This window comes from Salmo salar, chromosome ssa11 (genome assembly GCF_905237065.1).
Source record: "Salmo salar chromosome ssa11, Ssal_v3.1, whole genome shotgun sequence".
Taxonomy (NCBI): Eukaryota; Metazoa; Chordata; class Actinopteri; order Salmoniformes; family Salmonidae; genus Salmo; species Salmo salar.
In genome coordinates, this window is record NC_059452.1 from 75,890,431 (window position 1) to 75,912,252 (window position 21,822).

Genomic DNA, 21,822 nt, shown 5'->3' on the forward strand with positions numbered 1-21,822 from the left:
AGGAAGCTCCCGACGAGTGTTGTACTCGAGGACAGACAATTTTTACGCTCTACACGCTTCAGCACTCGGCGGTCCCGTTCTGTGAGCTTGTGTGGCCTAGCACTTCGCTGCTGAGCCGTTGTTGCTCCTAGACGTTTCCACTTCACAATAAGAGCACTCACAGTTGACTGGTGCAGCTCTAGCAGGGCAGAAATTTGACAAACTGACTTGCTTGAAAGGTGGCATCCTATGACAGTGCTACGTTAAAAGTCACTGAGCTCTTCAGTAAGGCCATTCTACTGCCAATGTTTGTCTATGGGGATTGCATGGATGTGTGCTCGATTTTATACACCTGTCAGCAATGGGTGTGGCTTAAGTAGCCGAATCCACTAACTTGAAGGGGTGTCCACATACTTTTGTATATCTAGTGTATGTTTAACCCTTTATCATGGTTGGTGTTTTGAAGGATTTGTCCAAAATCGTGTGACATAAAGCATTACTTTTCTGTCCTTGTATTTATGGCAGTGTAAGTTATCGTTAATCATATATTAAGCATTAATCAGTTAAATTAGACATTGAACTTGAATCCTTTAAGAATCCTGGATCTTGCTGTCGGACAGTTTTTTGTCTAGAGATCTCAGAAATGCAGTATAACTACGTAATATTTTGTGTCTCCTTATGTTACGGGGTGAAACAGTTTTCATGGGCACACAAGTCCAAAATAAAATAATGCGATTGAGAAATCAAATGCTTCTAACCGAAGGAGCCACCTTACCTTGATACATAAAACCTACATCGATACTGACGTTAACGTGGTCCTTCAATAATTGTGCATAATACACGTTGGATGTGCATTTGGGGTTCAGCTGTTTCTTTTCACACATATTTTCACACATCGTCATACATTTTCAGAATGACAGCCAAGTGACGAACAGCTGTTGTGATAGGCTGTTGTTGCATTGCATGCGCTAAGTGCTGGGGGGAGTTGTTTGTGAGGAATGTCCAGAATATTTTGGCGTCTCATTCGTTACTCCGGTGAAGACGGTTTGTGGCTGGGTCCACGTTGGATCTAATATCCCTAGTGAATTGTTGATAATCTGTTGTCTGCTTGATTTACAGCAGGGTCTCGTTAGATTGAACAGAGAAAGCATGAAAGTAATGTGTTCATGTTTACATATGTTTTTTGTGGCTCTGATTAGACACCGAGTCTACTGAGTAATATTGTGTCGTGTGGAGTATTGTGCAACACCCAACGCTATTCCTATTAACTGGTTCGATTCCAGGCTGTATCACAACCGGCTGTGATTGGGAGTGCACAATTGGCCCGGCATTGTCCGGGTTAGGGTTTGGCCGGGGTAGGCCGCCTAATAAAATAAATAAATATAATGACAACACATTACACCACACCCAACACTATTCCTATTCATTATTCTGGATATAATGACAAACAATTACATCGCCTAGTGGGCTTATTCACAATATGATCTGGTAATGAAATAACATGACAAATACATTTTGGTTTCCATGTTACACCTGCAATTTTAAACAATACAAGGGGCTTTAAGTAGCTCAGAAATTCAAGTCTCGGAATAGGCCTACCTTGAAAATCAGAAATTTCTTCAATGCTCCATTAAAAAAGGAACCTGGTTTTTGGTCACTTTCTCACTATAAAAACAATGATGGTGAGGTTGATGCTATGTGTGCCTGCGTCGCTCACGTAGGATACAGAAAAATTGCCATGCTGGCATCTGGTCTATTTAGTCAGGCAATGTCCACATTATTCTCCCATATTTTAGCATGTAATAATCATTTGACTATCGAGGCCTGAAAAATCATTATTCTTAAAGTGGTAATAGCCTACTTTTTCATGCTTTTCGGGAGGGATGGAGGGGTTCTATAATAGGCCCAATATGTACAATTATATAAATTATACAATTGGATAATATTGAGGTCCGTGAAAAAAATAAAAAATCCCTGAAAGTTATTCGATTTGACTTGCCAATGTCTGTATGAACCCTGCTTAAAAGATGCATAAGCCTATGCTGTTGTATAGGTGAAGTTATGGGCCAATTTGCATATATTCCATTTCATTCCTCTAAGTACACATGCGGAACTGCATAGAAATATTTCTTTCTGTTTCAACCCATTTCGAAGTGTTTATCTCAATGTCACACATTGCCCCCGTTATTTATAGAAAGACCCACGTCTGTCTGCTCTCTGTTTAGTGTGGTGGGTCGCTATACTTATTGTACTGCTGCATAGATGGGCTACCTCCCAAATGGCACCCTATTCCCGTCATGATATATTCTCTATATTGTAGGGAGTATGGTTTCATTTGGGATGCATATATTATTTATCTATACAGTCCACAGTCCAGAGTGCTATATAATTTAATGCATATGATGATCTTGTAGATGATCAGAGATCAGCCAAGTGCTTCCTGTGAGGTCAGAGGTCATGTATGAGTCTACAGGGGGGAGAGCAGAGAGACATGGGCGGTGTCCCAAATTGCTCCCTATTCACTACATAGTGCACAATGTTTGACCAGAACCCCAACGGCACTACAATAGGGTGCCGTTTGCAGCTGGAGATCAACATCAGTAGACAGAGTAGTCTTCAGTGGCCTCTAAATCTCTACCCTCAAACTCCTCACAGTCTCACCAGGGGTCAGAGAATACCTCTGACCCTGTGTTCCACGTCTCTACCTGGGATCTACAGTGCCTTCAGAAAGTGTTCATGCCCCTTGACTTATTCCACGTTTAGTTGTGTTACAGCCTGAATTCAAACTGGATTCATTTAATTTCCTCCCCATCTACACACAACACCCCATAATGACAAAGTGAAAGCAGAATCTCATTTACATAATATTCACACCCCTGAGTCAATGTTAAGATCAACTTTGGCAGCGATTACTGCTGTGAGTCTTTCTGGGTAAGTCTCTAAAAGCTTTGCACAACTAGATAGTACAATATTCGCACATTATTATGTTTAAAATTCTTCAAGCTCCGTCAAGTTGGTGTTGATCATTGCTAGACAGCCATTTTCAAGTCTTGCCATAGATTCTCAAGCCGATTTAAGTCAAAACTGTAACTAGGCCACTCAGGAACATTCGATGTCGTCTTGGTAAGCAACTCCAGTGTATATTTGGCCTTGTGTTTTAAGTAATTTTCCTACTGAAAGGCGAATTTGTCTCCTAGTGGTGGAAAGCACAAGTGGATTTTACCTGTGCTTAGCTCTATTCCCTTTCAGTACAGAGAAAAGCTTGGACTGGGGTGGGAGGGCCAAGAGACCTGAGGTGGCAGAACGGAGCTCTCGGGTTGGGGTGTAGGGTTTGAGCGTAGCCTGAAGGTAGGGGGGGCAGTTCCTCTTGCTGTTCCGTAGGTAAGCACCATGGTCTTGTAGTGGATGCCAGCTTCAACTGGAAGCCAGTGGAGTGTGTGGAGGAGCGGGTTGACATGAGAGAACATGGGAAGGTTGAAAACCATCCAGGCTGGTGCGTTCTAGATAAGTTGCAGGGGTTTGATGGCACAAGCCTGGAGCCCAGCCAACAGCGAGTTGCAGTAGTCCAGACGGGAAAGGACAAGTGCCTGGATAAGGACCTGCGCCGCTTCCTGTGTGAGGTACGGTCGTACTTTACGGATGTGGTAGAGCATAAACCTGCAGGAATTGGTCACTTCTTTGATGTTTGCAGAGAACGACAGGGTGTTGTCCAGGGCCAAGCCAAGTTTCTTTGCGCTCTGGGAGGGCGACACTGTGGAGTTGTCAACCGTGACGAAGAGGTCTTTGAGTGGGCAGGCCTTCACCGGGAGGAAGAGCAGTTCCGTCTTGTCGAAGTTGAGCTTGAGGTGGTTGGCCGACATCCAATTTCAGATATCTGCCAGTCACGCAGAGATGCGTGTCGCCACCTGGGTGTCAGAAGGGGGGAAGGAGAAAATAAGTTGAGTGTCATCCTCATAGCAATGATAGGAGAGACCATGTTAGGATATGACGGAGCCGAGTGACCTAGAGAAGAGGAGAGGACCTAGAACCGAGCCCTGGGGGACAACAGTAGTGAGTGTACGTGGTACAGACACAGATCCACTCCACGTCACCTGGTAGGAGCGGCCTGCCAGGTAGGATGCGCTCCAAGAATGTGCATAGCCTAAAATGCCCAGCCCTGAGAGGATCTGATGGTTCACAATGTCAAAGGCAGTGGATAGATCTAGGAGGATGAGAACAAACATTAAACTCTGTAACTGTTTAAAAGTCACTTTTGGCCTCATAGGGAAATCCCTGAGAGGTTTTCTTCCTCTCCAGCACCTGAGTTAGGAAGGACGCCTGTATCTTTGTAGTGACTGGGTGTATTTATACACCATCCAAATTGTAATTAATAACTTCACCATGCTCAATGGGATATTCAGTGTCTGCTTTTTTTATTTTTACCCATCTACCAATTCTTTGGTTGGCATTGGAAAACCTCTCTGGCCTTTTTGGTTGAATCTGTGTTTGGAATTCACTGCTCGACTGAGGAACCTTACAGATAATTGTGTGTGTGGGGTACAGAGATGAGGTAGTCATAAAAAAATCATGTTAAACACTATTATTACACACAGAGCGAGTCCATGCAACTTATTATGTGACTTGTTAAGCAGGTTTTTCCTACTGAACTTATTTAGTCTTGCATAAACAAAGGGATTGAATACTTACAGCTTTTAATTTTTAATTAACTTGTAAAAATTTATAAAAACGTAATTCCACTTTGACATTATGGGGTACTATGTATAGACCACTGACACAAAATCTAAATATAATCAATTTTAAATTCAGGCTATAACACAACAAAATGTGGAAAAAGCCAAGTGATGTGAATACTTTCTGAAGGGACTATACCTCCCTGTGAAGTTCAGCACTGATCAATATACCAATCTAACTCCCACTCTGTTTGTTATCTAACACTCTCGTCTGTGCTCTACCTGGACTCTATCGCTCTAACCCCACTGTGTCACCTCTGACCTGTTTCTGTAACCCAGTGTCTGCCCATGCCAGTCCACCCACCAGCCCTTCCTCTCTATGCCTTCCCCGCCCCGCAGGTGGGTGACCAGATCCTGGAGGTGAACGGGCGCAGCTTCCTGGGCATCCCACACGACGAGGCGGTGCGCATGCTCAAGTCGTCGCGCCACCTGATGATGACGGTGAAGGATGTGGGGCGCCTGCCGCACGCCAGGACGGTGGTGGGGGAGACCAAGTGGATCACTAGCTCCCAGATAGCAGAGAGCTCCGCCAGTGGCAGCGTGGCCGGGTAAGAGAGATGGGGAAGGAGGGGGGTGGGGAGAGGCATAGGGAGAGGGTCTCTGTATGACTGTACAGGTAAAAGAGAGGGGGGAGGGGAGGGATAGGGAGACTATGGTGGGTATAGAGTGATTGAAGGGGATGAAATATGGCAGGATGACAGAAAGGGAAGGGTGAGATGGAGGTTTGGGTATGTGTGATATAGACGAGGGGATTGCAGAGGGGGTAATTGATTTTTGATGATAAGCTACAATAGAGAGAGAGAGAGAGAGAGAGAGAGAGTGGTGGAGGGAGATGGGGGGGAGGGAGTATTTAAAACTAGGATTCGCTAATTAAATTGGAATCTCCGGGTGGCACAAGCGCTGGATTTAATGTGCCATTTCAAGAGGGCATCGCACAATTTTTGCGTCTTTGATTTTACATTATGTCCTCTCCTTTTACTGGCCCCAACGGCCATGCTTTGAGTTGGTTTATTTTCTCATGGTCTAAAAACGAATTATGTTATCGGCTGCTTAGATTGCTACAATAAACTAGAATCACTTTCACTAAAGACAAAGACGTTGGACTTCTTCGTGTTGTGATGAAAGATACAAGTAGCTGTTATCTATTCTGCCCGTACTGTAGATCTATTCTGTGTGCATGTCATGAGGCACGTATGTGTCGTAAATTCAGTTGAAAGACTTCCATACATTTCCATTCAAAGGATTTTCTATGTGTGCCAGGTTATTTAGTGTCATTCCGGGAAAAAGTTAAATGAGATACAGTAAAAAAGGACAAAATAGAAACTTCACTCAGACGTGAACGATGCAGTTCCATGAGAAATAGAGGAAGAAAAAAAGGGAATATAAATGTCCCTACTTAACCCATCAATCATATGGAAATGTCAGTTCCCAGCTAATCCCAAGCACATGAAGCACAACCTCTGAACAGCTTGGTGTCTAAGCATACCTTTTGTCTTTGTCTGTCTGTATCTGTCTGTCTGCCTGTGTCTGCCTCTGTCTGTCTGTCTGTCTGTCTGTCTGTCTGTCTGTCTGTCTGTCTGTCTGTCTGTCTGTCTGTCTGTCTGTCTGTCTGTCTGTCTGTCTGTCTGTCTGTCTGTCTGTCTGTCTGTCTGTCTGTCTGTCTGTCTGTCTGTCTGTCTGTCTGGTGCTCCAACTCAGTGTCATTTGCTGTAATGCATCTCTCCTGATTAAGAAAGCTTTGGAGTACTGGTCACACACCAGGCAGAGAAATACATCTGCAAGGTAGCTGGACATGTTTACAGTTTTTCTCAGTCGCTTTGGTGCATTTTTCACATCATCCCTAACATGTGCAAAATAATAAGTGCATTTCTCAGAACAATTTGTACAAACTGCAATATACAATAGATGTGTTTCTAAAGCTAGTCAGTCACAAAAAATCCTTAGTACATCTCTCAAAAGTCAATATTCATGCCAATGATCATGTCAGTGTCATCAGAATGATAAGTCATTGAGTCATTGTTCACGAACAAGGTCGTCAAAATGTTTAGGCATGTTGTCAATGGAACTGTGTACTTTGACAGTATTACCTGATGTAAACTTAGGCTACAGTTTGGATGACAGTTACTGTATTGAAAATGCACAAGGCTGCAATTTTATGGCATATATCAATTTCAACAGTACTATTTACATATTACTGTATGTGGGTTATTGATTGAAAGAGACTGGACAACCCAAGGGACACAAAGGAAAAAAAACTAAATTAGAAAGAAACACAGGAAACCTCCCCTAAGGCACAACTTTGCCCGCAGCACTGTTCTAGTGCTGTCTCCTCACATCCAGACGTTCCTGTCTGTCGGCCCACATATTCTCATCCACATCACATATTTTCCCTTCCAATGCAACGTGGAAAGAATCTTTTGGAATGCCTTATCCATCCTCTGCAGGCGTCTACTGTGATGTCCTCACATGCTGCATCCATTGCAGCCAGCAGGGTCATCTGTGTGTGTGGCTGACGATCGTACACCTTCCACCTCCATGCTGAAAATAACCCCTCAATTGGGTTAAGGAATGGTGAATAAGGTGGGAGGAATTCTATGAGCATCCTCGGGTGGGTCATAAACCATTGCCTTATGATGTTTGATCGATGGAAACTCACATTATCACAAATGACCACATACTTTGGCAAATCCTCTCTAAAAAGACCCCTCTCATCATCAGGGATGAGAGCCCTGTAGAGAGTCTCTAAAAAGTTTGAGTAGATGCTGGGTGTTGTATGGCCCTATAAGGGGGATATGGGTTAGGACACCATGCTCCGAAATAGCAGCACACATGGTGATATTTCCTCCCCGTTGGCCTGGCAAATCCACAGTAGCTCTGTGACCGATGATATTCCGACCCCGCCTTCTGCATTTGGTCAGGTTGAAGCCAGCCTCATCCACGTATACAAAGTTGTGAGAGGGTTCACTTGATTCCAACTCCATAATACGCTATATCCCAGAACACACAGTTACATTTGTTTTGGTAAGGAAGAGTGACATAAAATGTACATATATTGCATGTTCCTTCCACAGCAATGGAAATGTGTGCAGTTTATGCTTACTGTACTATGTATCACTATAAAATGTTGCTGTAAAGTAGTTACATAGATATATGTTTTACCTGTACATACTGGTACCGTAGCTCCTTAACTCTGTCCTCATTCCTTTGGAATGGTACACGGTACAGCTGTTTCATACTCATCTGGTTTCTATGCAGCACCCTGTCGATGGTTGAGATGCTAACCGTATGGATGTTTTCAAAGACATCGTTGTCTTCTATAATGGTCCTTTGTATTTCCCTGAGTCTCATGGCATTTTTTGCTCGGACCATGGTGCAAATAGCCTCCTCCTGTTGAGGTGTGAAAAGGCGTCCTCTGCCACCGGTTTGAGGTAATCTTGCAGTCCTATGTGGGGAAAAATGCAGTGATGCATCGCACACTTTCACATAGTTTTTGTCTATGCGAACACACATTTTACTGTAAAACATACAGGTGGGTGCATGTAAGGTGCAGTATGTATCTGTATAGAGTATATTTCTGTATGCTGTGAAATACAAGTGGACTACTGTAATATGAAGCATTGTAGGAAGTATACAGTATACTGCTTATATACAGTAACTGTGCACTGTACATTGGTGGACATACCTGTTCTCTCTTCGAAACGTTTGAACTATTGAGGACACGGTTGATCTCCCAATATTCGGCTGCACCCTTCGACCCGCCTCAGCCATTGTAAGGCCATGATTGACAACATGGTCTACAATAGTGGCCCTTATGTCATCAGATATGCGCCTATGTCCTCTTCTGCCTCTTCCTCTGTTTTGCCTTCCACCACGCATCCTTGCTCCTCTTCTTCCTCCTCTTGGCTGTTGACCCTGTTCGTTTCCTGGTCCATCCATTATTGGAAAATTGCAACTCTGTGTTGTGGTCTGTCTATATATGCTTGCCAATGAATTCTTCATGAGATGCACCTTTGAGCAATTTAGACAACTGGTTGATTGTTGGTTGAACTAACACTTTACATTCCTTCATGAGTGAGGGTCAATTTCACCTGCACCATTCATCAATTCACGTTTTTGTACAAAAGGTCTAATAATTGAAATGTGTAAAACAATTGAAATGTGTAAAACTATGCTTGACAGTATATGACAAATAGTTCAACAATTTTGCATGTAATGGCTTATGCAAGGAACTAATGCCTAGATGTTTTGAGGGGTAAGACTATTCAACGGAGAACCATCTACTATATTTTGATCAACATGACATGAGCAATTGAAAATGTGGAAAAAAGCTGACACTTGTACATTATCAATTGCAATATGTACAAAAGCAATTGTAATTTGTTTAAAGGAATAAGAAATTCCTTTAATGATGTGCACAAGTGACTAGATGATTTGGAATTTGTACAAGTAGTATCAAGAATGGCACTTTTGATCTAAGAAATGCACCAAAGCGACTGAGAAAAACTGTAAGAAAGTATCTACTAAATAAACTGAAGTAAACAATAAATTAAAAAAATTAAAAAAATAAGAAAATAGAGGTAATTGAGGTAATATGTACATGTAGGTAGAGGTAAAGTAACAATGCATAGATAATAAACAGAGAGTAGCAGCAGTGTGAAACTGGGTGGGGGGGGGGGTCAGTACAAATAGTCTGGGTGGCCATTTGGTTAGCTGTTCAGGAGTCTTATGGCTTGGGGGTAGAAGCTGTTAAGAAGCATTTTGGACCCAGACTTGGTGCTCCGGTAACGCTTGCCGTGCGGTAGCAGAGAGAACAGTCTATGACTAGGGTGGCTGGAGTCTTAGGCAATTTTTAGGGCCTTTCTCTGACACCGCCTGGTATAGAGGTCCTGGACGGCAGGAAGCTTGGCCCCAGTGGTGTACTGGGGACTACCCTGTACTACGCACTACCCTCTTTGGCGCCTTGCGGTCGGAGGCTGAGCAGTTGCCATAGCAGGCGGTGATGAAACCAGTCAGGATGCTCCCGATGGTGCAGCTGTAGAAAATGTTGAGGATCTGAGGACCGATGCCAAATCTTTTAGTCTCCTGAGGGGCAATAGGCATTGTCATGCCCTCTTCCCGATTGTCTTGGTGTGTTTGGACCATGACAGTTCGTTGGTGATGTGGACACCAAGGAACTTGAAGCTCTCAACCTGCTCCACTACAGCCCTGTCAATGGGGGTGTGCTCTGCCCTCCTTTTCCTGTACTCCACAATCATCTTGTTTGTCTTGATCACCACACTGCCAGGTCTCTGACCTCCTCCCTATAGGCTGTCTCACAGTTGTTGGTGATCAGGGCTACCACTGTTGTGTCATCAGCAAACTTAATGATGGTGTTGGAGTCGTGCTTGGCCATGCAGTCATGGGTCAACAGGGAGTACAGGAGAGGACTGAGCACGCACCCCTGAGGGGCCCCCGTGTTGAGGATTGCAGACCGCCACTGAAGACTCTGGACTGCAGACCGCCGCTGAAGACTCTGGACTGCAGACCGCCGCTGAAAACTCTGGACTGCAGACCGCTGCTGAAGACTCTGGACTGCAGACCACCGCTGAAGACTCTGGACTGGAGACCGCCGCTGGAGACTTTGGACTGGAGACCGCCGCTGGAGACTCTCGACTGCGAACCGCCGCTGGAGTCCAGAGTCTGCGGACCGCCGCTGGAGGCTCTGGACTGGGGACCGCCGCTGGATGCTCTGGACTGGGGGACTTCGCTGGAGGCTCCGGACTGGGGACCGTTGCTGCAGACTCCGTGCCATGGATCATCACTACAGGTTCTGCGCCATGGATCATCACTGGAGGCTTCTTGCCATGGATCATCACTGGAGGCTCCGGGCCATGGATCATCACTGGAGGCTTCGTGCCATGGATTATCACTACAGGCTCCGGGCCATGGATCATCACTGGAGGCTTCGTGCCATGGATCATCACTGGAGGCTTCGTGCCATGGATCATCACTGGAGGCTTCGTGTCATGGATCATTACTGGAGGCGTCGGACCCTGGATCATCACTGGAGGCTTCTTACGTGGAGCTGGAACCGGTCTCACCGGACTGGGGAGACACACAGGAGACTGGGTGCACAGAGCAGGCACAGGGTATACTGGGCCGTGGAGGCGCACTGGAGGTCTGGAGCTTAGGGCTGGCACAACCCGTCCTGGCTGGATGCTTACTTTAGCCCGGCAAGTGCGGGGCACTGGCACAGGACGAACTGGGCTGTGAAGGCGCACTGGTGACAGTGCGTAGAACTGGCGCAGGATATACTGGGCCGTGGAGGTGCACTGGAGGTCTGGAGCGTATGGCTGGCACAACCCGTCCTGGCTGGATGCTCAGTTTAGCCCGGCAAGTGTGGGGCGCTGGCACAGGACGAACTGGGCTGTGAAGGCGTACTGGCGACACAGTGCGTAAAGCTGGCGCAGGATATCCTGGACCGAGGAGGCGCGCTGGAGACCAGGAGTGCTGAGCCGGCAGAATCCGTCCTGGCTGAATGCCCACTCTAGCACGGCAAATGCGGGGTGCAGGCACAGATCGCACCGGGCTATGAATGCGCACTGGCAATATAGTGCACATCACAGCATAACTCGGTGCCTGACTGGTCACCTGCTCCCTACGGTAAGCACGGGGAGTTGGCTCAGGTCTGAACCCTGACTTAGCCAATCTCCCCGTGTGCCCCCCCAAAAAATGTTTTGGGGGCTGCCTCTCGTGCTTGCCTCGTTGTTGATTCTCCCCTGGCCAGCTCGTCTTCCCAGTAAGCAAGCGCATGCTGCTTGGCCTTCTTGTGGTGGGTAATTCTGTCATGTTCGCTATCTTCAAACTCCCTGTCATATATCAGCCAATGCGCAGTGTACCGGTAATTCTACATTCTTTATTGGAGAAAACCGAACAAAACATTAAACAGGTAAACAGAAAGAAACGTGACGCAACTGAAGCGCACACAAAACACACAGAGAAATAATAATTACCCACAAACACAGGTAGGGAAAAGGCTGCCTAAGTATGATTCCCAATTAGAGACAATGATAGACAGCTGCCTCTGATTGGAAACCATACTCGGCCAAAACAAAGAAATACAAAACAGAATGCCCACCCCATGTCACACCCTGACCTAACCAAACAGAGAAAAACAGCTCTCTCAGGTCAGGGCGTGACAGTGTTGTTTGTTTGTTTGTGTGCGTGCATGTGTGTGTGCATGCGTTTGTGTGTGTCCACATATTCTCAGAGCAGACAGGAAATTAGAAAATGCTGGCAGTGATACCTTTGTGTCTAGAGTGAACTGTCATGAGTCATGAGTACAGTGCAATAATGTGTTCTGTTTATCTGTGTGTCCTGCAGCTTGTCCATGGACCAAGGAGCCTCTGCATCAGGAAAGGTAAGGCCCACCTCCACACGGAGATCTGTCTTTGAAATCAGTAGTCGTATACTTGTGTGTGCATGCGTATGTGCTTGTCTGTGTGCGTGTGTGCGTGTGTTTGCGCATGTGTGTGAGAACGCACTACTTACTTCCCGTGCTTGTGTGGTTGTGCGTTTGTGTGTTTACTGGAGGCTGTGTGTGTGTGTGTGCACATTATCATGTTTCAAATAAAATAAAATGTTATTGTCAGATGTTGTTTGTATGATCATATTTGCTCTCTCTCCATCTGTGTCCACATCTGTGACAGCGTGGCATCATGTCAGCCTGTAGGGGGAAAGGGACGCTGGCATTGCAGCCATGTCACGCGGTGGGCCCCAGTGTTATTGAGTGTGAGGGCATCAGCAGGGCGAGAGGCCAGCGTTAGAGAACATGACCTGAGGAGGGGGAGAGGGACTGTACATAGCTCTGGTCCAAGGCATTACGTGCAGCTTGCTGATGCTGTTCATTCTTTTCATTTTCCTCATCAATCTACTACACACAATACCCCATAATGACAAAGCGAAAACAGGTTTTTAGAATAAAAATCAGAAATACCTTATTTACATAAGTATTCAGACCCTTTGCTATTAGACTCGAAATTGAGCTCAGGTGCATCCTGTTTCCATTGATCATCCTTGAGATGTTTCTACAACTTGATTGGAGTCCACCTGTGGTAAATTCAATTGATGGGACATGATTTGGAAATGCACACACCTGTCTATATAAGGTCCCACAGTTGACAGCGCATGTCAGAGCAAAAACCAAGCCATGAGGTCGAAGGAATTGTCTGTAGAGCACCGAGAGAGGATTGTGTCAAGGCACAGATCTGGGGAAGGGTATCAAAAGAAATCTGCAGCATTGAAGGTCCCCAAGAACACAGTGGCCTCTATCATTCTTAAATGGAAGAAGTTTGGAACCACAAAGACTCTTCCTAGAGCAAGCCGTCCTGCCAAACTGAGCAATCGGGGGAGAAGGGCCTTGTTCAGGGTGGTGACCAAGAACCCAACGGTCACTCTGACAGAGCTCCAAAGTTCCTCTGTGGAGATGGGAGAATCTTCCAGAGGGACAACCATCTCTGCATCACTCCATCAATCAGGCCTTTATGGTAGAGTGGCCAGATGGAAACTACTCCTAGGTAAAAGACACGCCGCTTGGAGTTTGCCAAAAGGCACCTAAAGACTCTCAGACCATGAGAAACAAGATTCTCTGGTCTGATGAAACCAAGATTGAAGTCTTTGGCCTGAATGCTAAGCGTCACAAGAAACCTGGCACCATCCCTACGGTGAAGCATGGTGGTGGCAGCATCATGCTGTGGGGAGGTGTTTCAGTGTCAGGGACTGGGAGACTAGTTAGGATCGAGGCAAAGATGAATGGATCAAAGTACAGAGAGATCCTTGATGAAAACCTGCTCCAGAGCGCTCAGGACCTCAGACTGCGACAAAGGTTCACCTTCCAACAGGACAACGACCTTAAGCACACAGCCAAGACAACGCAGGAGTGGCATCGGGACAAGTCTCTGAATGTCGTTGAGTGGCCCAGCCAGAGCCCGGATTTGAACCTGATCAAAAATCTCTGGAGAGACCTGAAAACAGCTGTGCAGCAGCGCTCCCCATCCAACCTGACAGATCTTAAGATGATCTGCAGAGAAGAATGGGAGTAACTCCCCAAATACAGGTGTGCCAAGCTTGTAGCGTCATACCCAAGAAGACTCGAGGCTGTAATTGCTGCCAAAAGTGCTTCAACAAAGTACTGAGTAAAGGGTCTGAACACTTATGTAAATGCGATATGTCAGAAAATTAGCAACCATTTCTAAAAACCTGTTTTTGTCATTATGGGGTATTGTGTGTAGATTCATGAGGGGGAAAAGACTATTTTAGAATAAGGCTGTAACGTAACAGAATGTGGAAAAAGTCAAGTGGTCTGAATACTTTCCTAAGGCACTATATGTAATGTGGTTTGTGGTTGTCATTCTTCACCTACTTGACCATGCAGTGCTCTATCTGAACATGATGTCCCAGTATGCTTGTACTGTAGAGAGAGAGAGAGAAATGCCTGATCAGCAGAAAGAGCCTGTAGTTAAAAGGTCCTCGGTTTCTCACAGACGGTCCGTGTTTTGTCTTTGACTTCAAAATCTAATTTTATTTGTCAAGTGCGCTGAATACAACTGGTGTGGACTTTACCTTGAAATGCTTGCTTATGAGCCCTTCCCAACAATGCTTAGTTTAAAAATAAAAAAGTAACACAAGAGGAATAAAATAAAATACACAAGAATGTACTGTAGAATGTACTGTAGAATGTATTGTAGAATGTACTGTATCACATCTGGCCGTGATTGGGAGTCCCATAGGGCGGCGCACAGTTAGCCCAGCGTCGTCTGGGTTTGGCCTGTGTAGGCCGTCATTGTAAATAAGAATTTGTTCTTAACTGACTTGCCTAGTTAAATAAAGGTGACATTTTGTTTTATATATGTACAGGGAGTACCAGTATCAGATCATTGTGCAGAGGTACGAGGTATTTGAGGTAGATATGTACATGAAGGCAGGGTAAAGTGACTAGACATCAGGATAGATAATAATAAGGTATTTGAGGTAGATATGTACATGAAGGCAGGGTAAAGTGACTAGACATCAGGATAGATAATAATAAGGTATTTGAGGTAGATATGTACATGAAGGCAGGGTAAAGTTACTAGGCATCATGATAGACAATAATAAGAGTAAAATAAAGAACAGAGTAGCAGCAGCATATGATGAGTGTAAAAGTGTGTGTGCATGTGTGCAATGTGTATTTGTGTTTTTGTTGTCAGTCTGGGTGTGTGTGTGTTGTTCGTGTGTGTGTGGGCGTATGTAGTGTATGTTAATGTCTGTGGGTTTTGTGTGGGCGTGTCAATGTAATGTGTGTGAGTGTGTATATCTGGCCCGCCAACAATATTGTTTGGGCCCCCACCAAAGCCCCCAAATTTAATTATTAATATTATTTTCATTAAAATAAAGAAATGAGTAAATCTCGAACCTGAGATGCAAAACGTCCTAAATGCAATATCCCAAGAAGAGAGTCACCCCACCTAAATAATGCAAACGTTACATTTTCATTTCATTCATGAGGAGAGAGAATGCAGGAGACAGTCAACTAATAAAGCAGGCAGCGGACCATTTTGTGGTGCTGAAACGTAAAGCTGCAACCCCAGCACAATCAAGAGGAGGTAAACAGCGCCTGGTGCTGAAAATATAGCTAACGTCTGATGCAAGTGGCACACAGCAACAGATGGAGAAAAACTACACCAGTCGAGTAATTCATTTCAACTGTAATGTAGATGCAGGGAGTCCGGAAGCAAGTGCAGTTAGTGAGTTGAATGACGACGAACATGGAACGATACAAAACAAGAAAAGCTTCTAAACATGGAAACAAAAACAATATTTCCTGGTGGGTGATAACAACGGAGTGCTATGTAAAGGGGAAGTAATCAGGCTAGTGATGAAGTCCAGGTGTGCCTAATGAGGCGCAGGTGTGCGTAATGAAGGTTCCCAGGTGTGCGTAATGAAGGTTCCCAGGTATGCGTAATGAAGGTGCCCAGGTGTGCGTAATGAAGGTTCGCTGGAGATGGGTCTAGTGGGAGTGGATGTGACATGACTACCCTCGATGTCCAGGGGAGGCGGAGGGGTGTCGTGGGGGACGGCATCAGCGTTGGAGCCTCACGTGGGCAGTGTCCCAAACCTCTACTGTGCGTCGGAACCGCTCATACACCAAAGGGGCTTCGGTCTAGCTCAGGTACCACGGAGCCAGGGCCAGGTGTTACCCCAGGACGCACTGAAAGGGAGACAACCCGGTGGAGGAGTGACGAAGTGAGTTTTCCGCACAGGGAAGAAACTGGGCCCACTCCCTCTGTTGGTCCTGACAGTGACTCCTCAGGAACCTCCCCAGCTCCTGGTTGGTCCTCTCTACCTGCCTGTTGGACTGACGTCGGTACCTGGATGTGAGGTAGACCGTGACCCCCAGCTTCTCCATGAAGGCTCTCCAGACACGTGATATGACTTGGGGGCCACGGTCGGACACGATGTCCTCCAGAAGGCCATAGTGCCGGAAGACCTGCTGTAACAGAGTCTCAGTGACCTGGAGAGTGGTAGGGAGACCAGAGAGAGGGATAAGCATGCCACCAAAACGCACACAAGGACTCGGCTCTCCTGAGCGCATCCCTGATTTGTCTCGATGTCTGGAATTCAATCAGATCAGTTTGAATTGCGGCCTCATCCAGCGAGGGAATCATTTTCTTAGCAAGGGAGGAGAATTCTCCACCAGAGCGGACTGTGAGAAGAGCACGTATGCAACGCAATGATATTCTTGGGCATGCTGTAATCTTCAAATCTAGTGGAGAAGTTGTCCCTCAACTGCTTGTTGAAATCTTCCATCACCTCTGTGACAATGCTGTGGCCTGGTCCCTCTGCCTGTTGTTTCTTCAGTGTGCTGAAGTGCAGTTGCCTTCCAGATGACAAGTCCAAATCGAACGACTCAAGCTTCCTAGTAAAGGCCTCAAGTTTTCCCACCATGTCCACCACTGTTTTCCCTCTTCCTTTTCACTGCAGATTTAACCCGTTTCATTTACAGAATGTCAGGCAAAAAAGCTGTGTGCGTTGCTTGCAGTTAGCGCTTCGATGTTTTTGCTTCGGGCCTCTGTCTGGGACAGGAAGGCCACTTTGAAAGTTCCATGCTTCAAAGTTCCAGATTCATAATGATGTCTGAGATTGAATTCTTTGCAAATAAGACACACTGGCTTGTCATTGGGAAAAGATGGTAAGATGAGCGCATTTCTCTCTGTTCTTTTGATACTTTGTGAGAGGGACATTTTCTCTCGCTATCAAGCTAATTGTTCTGAACGAATGTTTTCCCCCACCAATCAACGCACAGAGAAATAGACACAAATAATTGAATAGAGACATGATTTCACGAGCGTAATCCGATCAAAATGATTGTTGTTGTCACTGAAATTATTATGTACTAATCAGATGTGTTAAAAATGTTGCTCAATTTGTAGCGTAGGCCAATAAATTGTGCTAATATTGTTCTGGCAACTATTAGCACATAAAGAAATTGTCCCAAGGCCAAACCTAGTTGACAAACCCTGGTGTATATGGTTTGTATAGTCTAGTGGGTGTGCTTGACTTTTGCCATCAGTGCCACAGGGAAGATTTATTTAGATGGAAAGGAGACAGGTGGAGAGTTGGGAGAGACAGCAGCTGCCAAAAGAAGGACAGCAAGGGAAGAAGAGGAGAGGAAGAGACGCGAAGAGATCACCATCGATTACACATCTCCTGAAGTGCTGACCCTCTCCATTGATATTACAAGGCAGTGTCTTCGAGTCCACAGGGACTTGAAGAGGAGAGGGGTATTGGGGAGACTTCCACAAAAAGTGTTACAACCCTTGTGTGTACAAAGTCAGTCGTCTTACCTTGTGGAGAACTCTAAGGTCTCTTTAGCCCTAAGTGTGTGTGTGTGTGTGTGTGTGTGTGTGTGTGTGTGTGTGTGTGTGTGTGTGTGTGTGTGTGTGTGTGTGTGTGTGTGTGTGTGTGTGTGTGTGTGTGTGGTCAGAGCGATCTTGTAGGATGAACACGTTCCCTCGCAAAGTGTCATGAGCTTTTTTTAGTGGATGAGTGAGCTTCATAAGATGCTGTGAAATCCCCCTCTGTTCATATCAATCAAATTTAATTTGAAAGCCCTTTTTACATCAGCTGATGTCACAAAGTGCTGTACAGAAACCCAGCCTAAAACCCCAAACAGCAAGCAATGCAGGTGTAGAAGCACGGTGGCTAGGAAAAACTCCCTAGAAAGGCCAGAACCTAGGAAGAAGCCTAGAGAGGAACCAGGCTATGAGGGGTGGCCAGTCCTCTCCTGGCTGTGACGGGTGGAGATTATAACAGAACATGGCCAAGATGTTTAAATGTTCATAGATGACCAGCAGGGTGAAATAATACTAATCACAGTGGTTGTCGAGGGTGCAACAGGTCAACACCTCAGGAGTATATGTCAGTTGGCTTTTCATAGCCGATCATTCAGAGTATCTCTATTGCTCCTGCTGTCTCTAGAGAGTTGAAAACAGCAGGTCTGGGACAGGTAGCACGTCCAGTGAACAGGTCAGGGTTCCATAGCCGCAGGCAGAACAGTTGAAACTGGAGCAGCGTCACAGCCAGGTGGACTAGGGACAACAAGGAGTCATCAGGCCAGGTAGTCCTGAGGCATGGTCCTAGGGTTCAAGTCCTCCAAAAGAAAGAAAGAAAGAAAGAAAGAAAGAAAGAAAGAAAGAAAGAAAGAAAGAAAGAAAGAACGAAAGAACGAAAGAACGAAAGAGAGAGAATTTGAGAGAGCATACTTAAATTCACACAGGACACCGGATAAGACAGGAGAAATACTCCAGATATAAGACTGACCCTAGCCCCCGACACATAAACTACTGCAGCATAAATACTAGAGGCTGAGACAGGACGGGTCGGGAGACACTGTGTCCGACGATACCCCTGGGGAGGGCCAAACAGGCAGGATATAACCCCACCCACTTTGCCAAAGCACAGTCCCCACACCACTGGAGGGATATCTTCAACCACCAACTTACCATCCTGAGACAAGGCTGAGTATAGCCCACAAAGATCTCCGCCACGGCACAACCCAAGGGGGGGCGCCAACCCGGACAGGAAGATCACGTCAGTGACTCAACCCACTCAAGTGACGCACCCCTCCTAGGGACGGCATGGAAGAGCACCAGTATGCCAGTGATTCAGCCCCTGTAATAGGGTTAGAGGCAGAGAATCCAGTGGAGAGAGGTGAACCGGCCAGGCAGAGACAGCAAGGGCGGTTCGTTGCTCCAGTGCCTTTCTGTTCACCTTCACACTCCTGGGCCAGACTACACTCAATCATAGGACCTACTGAAGAGATGAGTCTTCAATAAAGACTTAAAAGTTGAAACCGAGTCTGCGTTCTCTCACGTGGATAGGCAGACCATTCCATAAAAATTGAGCTCTATAGGAGAAAGCCCTGCCTCCAGCTGTTTGCTTAGAAATTCTAGGGACAGTAAGGAGGCCTGCGTCTTGTGACCGTAGCATACGTGTAGGTATGTACGGCAGGACCAAATCGGAAAGATAGGTAGGAGCAAGCCCATGTAATGCTTTGTAGGTTAGCAGTAAAACCTTGAAATCAGCCCTTGCCTTGACAGGAAGCCAGTGTAGAGAGGCTAGCACTGATCAATATATATCAATATATATGATCAAATATTTTGGTTCCAGCCAAGATTCTAGCAGCCGTGTTTAGCACTAACTGAAGTTTATTTAGTGCTTTATCTGGGTACCCGGAAAGTAGAGCATTGCAGTAGTATAACCTAGAAGTGATAAAAGAATGGATACATTTTTCTGCATCATTTTTGGACAGAAAGTTTCTGATTTTTGCAATGTTACTTAGATGGAAAAAAGCTGTCCTTGAAACAGTCTTGATATGTTTGTCAAAAGAGAGATCAGGGTCCAGAGTAACGCCGAAGTCCTTCACGGTTTTATTTGAGACGACCGTACAACCATCAAGATGAATTGTCAGATCCAACAGAAGATCTCTTTGTTTCTTGGGACCTAGAACAAGCATCTCTGTTTTGTCCGAGTTTAAAAGTAGAACATTTGCTGCCATCCACTTCCTTATGTCTGAAACACAGGCTCCCAGGGAGGGCAATTTTGGGGCTTCACCATGTTTCATCGAAATGTACAGCTGTGTATCGTCCGCATAGCAGTGAAAGTTAACATTATGTTTCCGAATGACATCACCAAGAGGTAAAATATATAGTGAAAACAATAGTGGTTCATATGCAAAACTATATATATTTCCATAAAAATGATACCCTGCATGAGAACGCAGATACTATGACAGGACAGTCGTTTATAATGGCTTAGAAGAGGGGGAGTATCAGGTATCAAGGTAAGACCCAAGTGCAGACTGTGTGAACTAACAATGTTTATTGTAACAGGGGCATGCAAACGACAGGTCAAGGCAGGCAGGGGTCGATAATCCAGAGTAGGAGCAAAGGTACAGGACGGCAGGCATGCTCAGGGACAGGCAGAGTGGTCAGGCGGGCAGGTACAGGACAGGCAAGGGTCAAAAACCAGGAGGACGAGATAAAGAGAGGCTGGGAAAAGACAGGAGCTGACAGGACAAACCGCAGGTAAGCTTAACAAACAAGAGGAACTGGCACAGACAGACCGAAAACACAGGTATAAATACCCAGAGGATAAGTGGGGAAGGAAGATGGGTGACACCTGCAGGGGGTGGAGACGAGCACAAAGACAGGTGAAACAGATCAGGGCGTGACAGGGAGAGGAGAGGAGAGGGAGGGGAGCATAACACTACAGTTCTGTGTATGTGTGCATGCGTACGTATCTACTATTTCCTGAAAAGGGCATCACTCAAATGGGATGTATTTGGTTTTCTTTGATTTCCTGGGTCAAACCATCCTAAACAATCTACATGAAGTACTTGTCTCCAGATTCCTATGGGCCATAATCAAAAGTAGTGCACTATGTAGGGAACAGACTGTCATCTGGGACACAGCTTCAGAGTCCCACTCGTGAATAGCCAGCAGGCTTTCCCTGCGTCCTCTCACCCCTAGAAAGCTCTTGTGTCATGTCTGCCTGTGCAGAGCCTCAGGCCAGCTTTTTAACAGATATACAGCAGAGAATTGACTAGTGTTAGTCGAAGCATGGTGATGTCATCATCAGCCATAGGGTTGTGATCATAGAAATACAAATGATTATGGTTGTGACTGGGGTTGAACTGACCCCCCCAAAAAAGACAGGCAGGACATTGGTTTCATTAACACATTTTTTTTTAAACGAACTCTGTTGGGATGTTGTTGGACATCCAAGGTTCATTCAGCGGTTCTGTGATATGACCTGAAGCCATTATCTGTCACTCTGTCAGACCCAATGTCAGTGTTTTTTCACTATGGACTGCCTGTCAAGTCAATCAAATACACCCAGGCAGAGCAGGGTTAATCCCCATTGTAGCCTCTGGACCTGTGTGTGTGTGTGTGTGTGTGTGTGTGTGTGTGTGTGTGTGTGTGTGTGTGTGTGTGTGTGTGTGTGTGTGTGTGTGTGTGTGTGTGTGTGTGTGTGTGTGTGTGTGTGTGTGCGCGCGCGTGCGTGCGTGCGTGCGTGCGTGCGTGCTGATAGGTGAGGTCTCTCCTGACCCCGATGACTGTTTACTGTAGTGATTGTAATTGTTGTTGCAGAGAGAAACCTCCAGCTCTGCTCACCCCTCCAGACATCTCTGAGCTCCTTCAATCTAACTTAAACACCTTGCTTTCAAGTAATTGGCAATCTGTGGCTGACGCTCTTAAAAGGATTTTGAAGTAAACAAAAACACAGGGCACTCTTCAGAGAGAGAGAGAGAGAGATGATAAGGGGGACAGGGGAAGGGAGAGGTTGAGGAAGACAGAGGGAGGGAGAACAGGAAAGAGAGAGAGAAGATAAGGAGGGCAATTCTACTGAAGTAGGGAGGGAGTTTCGATACGTTTTCAAAGTGTACCCTAGCCAGTTGCTACCATGCCCAGAGCTGGCTGTAATACATGCAAGCGAGCAGCATGGATTTGCAGTCTGAGTGCTGTTAGTTGGGAAGGCTGTTAATACACTGTGTAATAGCTTCAGAGCTATTCGATATGAACAGGGAGGAACA

General features: G+C 45.8%; 1 protein-coding gene across 2 annotated transcripts in view; it reads left to right on the plus strand.

Annotated features, from left to right (window-relative positions):
* whrna (whirlin a) overlaps positions 1 to 21,822 on the plus strand; it is a 122,749-nt gene that overhangs the window by 80,399 nt on the left and 20,528 nt on the right. For both annotated transcript variants that reach the window (XM_014128373.2, XM_014128374.2), the window contains exons 4-5: positions 5,049 to 5,257; positions 12,072 to 12,108. In XM_014128373.2, the coding sequence (XP_013983848.1) occupies positions 5,049 to 5,257; positions 12,072 to 12,108 (246 nt within the window). The remainder of the gene's footprint in view (positions 1 to 5,048; positions 5,258 to 12,071; positions 12,109 to 21,822) is intronic.